The sequence below is a fragment of the Solanum tuberosum genome, unplaced genomic scaffold, assembly GCF_000226075.1.
Source record: "Solanum tuberosum cultivar DM 1-3 516 R44 unplaced genomic scaffold, SolTub_3.0 scf00012, whole genome shotgun sequence".
Classification (NCBI taxonomy): domain Eukaryota; kingdom Viridiplantae; phylum Streptophyta; class Magnoliopsida; order Solanales; family Solanaceae; genus Solanum; species Solanum tuberosum.
The window spans coordinates 3,229,811-3,235,062 of NW_006238937.1; the positions used below are offsets into that span (position 1 = coordinate 3,229,811).

At 39.1% G+C, this 5,252-nt stretch overlaps 1 protein-coding gene across 1 annotated transcript in view; it reads left to right on the forward strand.

Moving 5' to 3' along the window:
• LOC102603565 (transmembrane emp24 domain-containing protein p24delta3-like) overlaps positions 1-5,038 on the forward strand; it is an 11,078-nt gene extending 6,040 nt beyond the window's left edge. The window contains exons 2-4 of the mRNA XM_006339866.2: positions 1,916-2,122; positions 4,444-4,520; positions 4,601-5,038. Of these exons, the coding sequence (XP_006339928.1) occupies positions 1,916-2,122; positions 4,444-4,520; positions 4,601-4,745 (429 nt within the window). The 3' untranslated portion in view covers positions 4,746-5,038. The remainder of the gene's footprint in view (positions 1-1,915; positions 2,123-4,443; positions 4,521-4,600) is intronic.
• The last annotated feature ends 214 nt before the right edge of the window (positions 5,039-5,252 follow it).

The following is a 5,252-nucleotide window of genomic DNA, read 5'->3' on the forward strand; positions in this document are numbered from 1 at the left end:
ATGTTGTGGAAGCACAGCAAAGATGGCCTTTTCTCAGTCAACAGTGCTTACAGAAGAGGTCTCCAGGTGATGGCAGGGAGACCAACACACTTCTGGAACTATTTTTGGAAGGGGGATATTCCTACAAAAGTGAAATGCTTCACTTGGCTAGTGATAAAGAGAGCTTGTTTAACACAAGAAGTACTTCAGAAGAAGGGTAGACAGCTGGTCCCTAGGTGTTTTTTATGCAATTTGACAAGTGAAACTAACAGCCACCTCTTCTTGCACTGTAATTACACTGCTCAAATCTGGAATTTGTTCCTTAGCATCTCAAATCTGAATTGGACAATGCCAGAACGTACATCAAACGTGTTGAAGAGCTGGGTAAGGAGAGGAGGTACCAAGAGCCAGAAGAGATGGTGGAGGTTAATACCATCATGTATATGGTGGTCAGTTTGGAAGGAAAGGAACAGTAGATGTTTCGACAATAGATCCAATTCCATACACAAGGTCAAATGGAATTGTATAGTATCTCTACTTTTTTGGTGTAAACAGTTGTGTATAGTAGATACAGACCAGATTGTAGATTTGATAGGAAGTTTGTAATTGACACTTTTTGGTGGTGGCCAGTATGCCCTTAATGCTGAAGAATACAACCTTACCAGTTTCAAAAAAAAAAAAAGTTTGATGCATACATTCTTTTCTGGATAATGATCCCGCAGCCTCTATACCCTTCTCCACATAAATACCAGGTTTTTTATTTGAGGCGAGGTACGAACTCCTGGCATGCACCTAACCCACACATCACTCTATCACTAGACCAAATCCCTAGGGGCAGCTTCGAAGGCATTTTAGAGTATTTTCAATTTGCTCTGTGTAATTTGTGTTACTGTTGAAATTCTATCATGTGTTTATTCTGCTTTACATCCATATCTGCATATCTACATTGCAGGATTAGTATAAATCTAGAAATATAGAATAAAAAGCTGGACATTGTATCTTTTTATGTAGTTATTGTTCACACAGTTTTTTTTGACAAAGGTAACAGTTTTGTGTATTAATCTTTAGCACTAAAGGCTGGGATCCCAAATTTACATCATGGAGCTACATACAGTTGCGTGTACTTAAAACAAAACTAAACTAGATCCTACTTCATCTTACAAAGGACCTAGGATATCTCTAACCGCTATAGGATCATCTACATACTCCGAACTGCACCAATAGCAAAAAGTGATTATGCAGTTCATTTTAATCCTGTGTAAAGGAAATATTGATACTCTCAAAGCATCTCATATTTCTCTCCTTCCATATGGTCCACCAAATCACTGCTGGGACAATCCTCCATCTGCTTTGGTCTGTACTGCCACTGCCTTCATTGTTCCAGCTTTCTATAGCCTGACTTGCCCTTTGTGGCATGGTCCAGTTTGTGCCCCTGAAGCTGGTAAATAAGTGCCACAGTTGTCTAACCACCTTGCAATGAAGAAACAGATGGTTGATTGTCTCTGCCTGTTGCTCAAAACAAAACATCTAGGACACATATGTATTCCCCTCTTCATTAGATTCTCCTGTGTTAGTACCGCCTCTTTAACTACCAACACAGTTTGTTAACAACTAAAGAAAAAACTCATGCGCACATGCTCTTGAAAGTAGAGTAGGGTTCTGGAATTCTAAGTAGTTTCAGGTGGTATTGATATTTATGCAACTAATACTGAAGACCTTTCATGTAAAGAAATAACTTTTGGCGAGCCACTAAATTTAAGGCAGTGTGTGTTTCCCGTCTTTTGTCCCTTAATTCTCAGGGTTTGCCATGTTACAGAGATAGACAGTTTGCTTGTATATTGGTTTATATGGATAGATTTATGTCAACTGTTCAGACAGGCTTAGCTGACTGCTTCGTTGCAATACCGAAAATCATGTCTTGTGTGTTACTTTGCAGGTCACCTCGCCATATGGAAACACTCTTCATCATAAGGAGAACATAACACACAGTCAGTTTGCCTTCACAACTACAGAGGCTGGCAACTACCTAGCATGTTTTTGGGCTGATAATCCAGGAGGTGGGAGTCTCAGTGTAAACATTGACTGGAAAAATGGAATTGCTGCCAAGGATTGGGAATCAGTTGCCAGAAAAGAGAAGATAGAGGTGAGAAATTGAATAGTTCAAATGAGTACAGACATATGTTATCTTGGATCCAACCTCATAGAGAGTAGTAGTCACTGCGAGAGCAAGACTACAAATTACTAAAATCTCTATCCATCCCATACTTTGAGATAAATAAATGACTTTGATACATGTTGCTTGTTGGTAGCATAAAATGTCCTACGTCCAACAAAATGGATGATAATGAACAGGTCATCTAGTGAGGCAACACCTATTTGAGTTGATGATAATCTTGGAATTAATCGAGAATATATGAAATTGAAAAGAATAGTAAAGATTGTTCTAGATCTTCTCCTGCATTTCTTGTGATTCTATATTTTGAATGGCATACCCTGTGGATATGCTGATCATGACAGATAGAAAGTTGCAATTACTTATGAAGCATTTACTATAGTGGTCTTTGGTCTTGAGTTTTATTGTCGCTACTTTGTTTGCCAAACTCCTTTACGTGTTTAAAGTCGGTAACGATAAACATTTGGGTATTTGAGGGTTTAATCCTAATTTTAGCGGATAAGAGACAATAATTAGTATAAGATTAATTACCTCCTTTAACTTAAATAGAAACCGAAGATATCAAGTTAAGGTACCCAAGGGTGTGGCCTAATGGTCAATGAAGTGGTGAGAACTATAAGGTATCAGATTCAAATCCCAACAGAGACAAAAAGCACTAGGTGGTTTCTTCTCGTCTGTCCTAACCTTGGTGGATAGAGTTATGTGGTCCCTCTTACTATGGGAAGTGGCAGGTATCTTGTGAAATTAGTCGAGGTGCGCTCAAGCTAAGTCCGGACACCATAGTTATATTAAAAAAAATAAAACAAGTCAAAACTTAATCTTACCTCTTAAAGAATTGTTTGTAAGATAAATTCCAAGTAAACACTCACAAATGTGTAAAGAAGAGAAACCTCTCAAATAATTTTTTTTTGATTTGCACCGGGTGTCCGAGTCTCTTTGAGCCCCGACTAATCCCGGGGTGCACAGGCCCTCGGCAAGGAGTTTCCCGCAAGTGCACCACGGTTAATTCAGGTTTTACCCAGTCCGATGGCCCTCAGAAATTGTTTGCACCCAGTGGGTTTCGAACTTGAGACCTTGAAAGGGAGCAAACCCCAAGGCTCAAGTCAATTGCCAGCAGGCCAACCCCTGAGGGTTTAGAAACCTCTCAAATAATATTCATAATATTTTTATTCAAACTAAAAATAACAAAATTTACCCTTATATGTATAGGGAAATCCTATCCCAAATATGATGTGCTTTGAATCCTATTTTAATGGAAATAATAAATATTAAATCCTAATAAGGAAACTTTGAAACTAGGAAACAAGGTAAAAAATAATGTCACTTACCATAAATATATGATATCTGGGCCTAACTCAACCCCAAAAGCTAGCTCATGAGGGGAGGATTGCCCAAGTCCATATAAGCAAACCACTAGTCCATTCCCCAACCATTGTGGCACTCTTAACCACTCCAACACCCCCCTTCACGCCCAAGCCCGAGTGGAGTGTGGACCGGGAGCCAAACGGGGATGGACCTGGCTCTGATAATCATGAATATGACACTTGGGCCTAACTCAACCGCAAAAGCTAGCTCATGAGGGGAGGATTGCCCAAGTCCATATAAGCAAAACCAGTAGTCTATTCTCCAACCAATGTGAGACTTTACCCACTCTAACGCTTACGAAATGAGGAATAGTTTCCAAACTACTAACTATAACACAAGCCTAAAGTTGCATATTTCAGCCCCTTTGAACATGAGATTTCAGCCTTGTTTTGGGCATGAACTTCAGCCTTTTGGGCTTTGATTTCTTCAGCAACTTTGGGTATGCGAATCAGGTTCACTTTGGCTCCTTTGGGCCTCCATGTGGCAGGTCCTTGGGCTCTCCTTTGGGGCCCTATCTTACTCTAAGGCTTGGACTTGAAACATGAAATATGTGTAGCACTTAGCCAATTCTTCTCCACAATTCTTGGGATTTCTTCCACGATAAGTATCTTCTTTATTTCCCGTTAAAACCTGTCAATCTCACATGAAGGTATGCCACTGTGGATGCTATCACGCCTCTTTTTGTGGTGGAGGACAAAATAATCACCTTATGACTTAATTCAAGAAAATCATCTATGGAAAATACTTGCAAGTTTTTGTTGAAATTGGTATATGTTTGGCATACTGTAATGGATATTCCTGCCTATGTATTTGTACACTGGGAAAGGATCATATATGGTTCTTTTGTTTTTTTTTGCTCTTATAAGTTGATATCCAGATGTATTCTCAAAGCTCTATGAATTTTTCACACTTTCTACATATGGTAGGGTGTTGAGCTTGAGCTGAGAAAGCTTGAAGGAGCTGTGGAGGCCATTCATGAAAATTTGATTTACCTGAAGACCAGGTATGTATTAGGTTATGGAGGCAACAACTTTTATTTGTTTGCATTTGTTCTTCATCTCTCAGCTCTTTTTGCCCCTTCAGGGAATCAGAGATGCGGTCAGTGAGTGAAACGACAAATGCACGTGTAGCTTGGTTCAGTATCATGTCTTTGGGAGTCTGCATTTTGGCATCAGTTCTGCAAATATTGTACTTGAAGCAATATTTCCAAAAGAAAAAGCTAATTTAGGCCATCTTTAGGTGAAACTTTTTTCCGGGATAGCAGAAAGAACCTTAGACTACCATCTTTTCACTCTTTCTTAGCAGTATATTTTTTTTGGTTATATTAGTGGATCCAGCTTTTATGGTGTCATACGACGAAGATAAGATTTAATGTCCAGCTTTTTGTGTATACAAGGACTCAGAGATCATGCAACATAACTTGGAGCCATTTGCTTTTCTTATTGTGCATTGTTAATTAGTTGACAATGTTGTTGTACATTCTCTGAAGCATCTGCTTAGTGAAGCAGCAGCATTAATTTATCTCCCTGAAGCCTACTGAGCAATTTGATATGATTGATCTTGGAAATAATTTCTCACCAAGAAACAAACATGGCCACAACTCTACATGGTGGTCCATGGTTCATTCTAATTTACTTTCTTTTGGTTCGCAAATGAGAACCCAGATTTGTGGCTTCTAGCACTCAACTATCATACTCGACAATCTGGATTCGTTTACTGGATCTACCATCGAAAT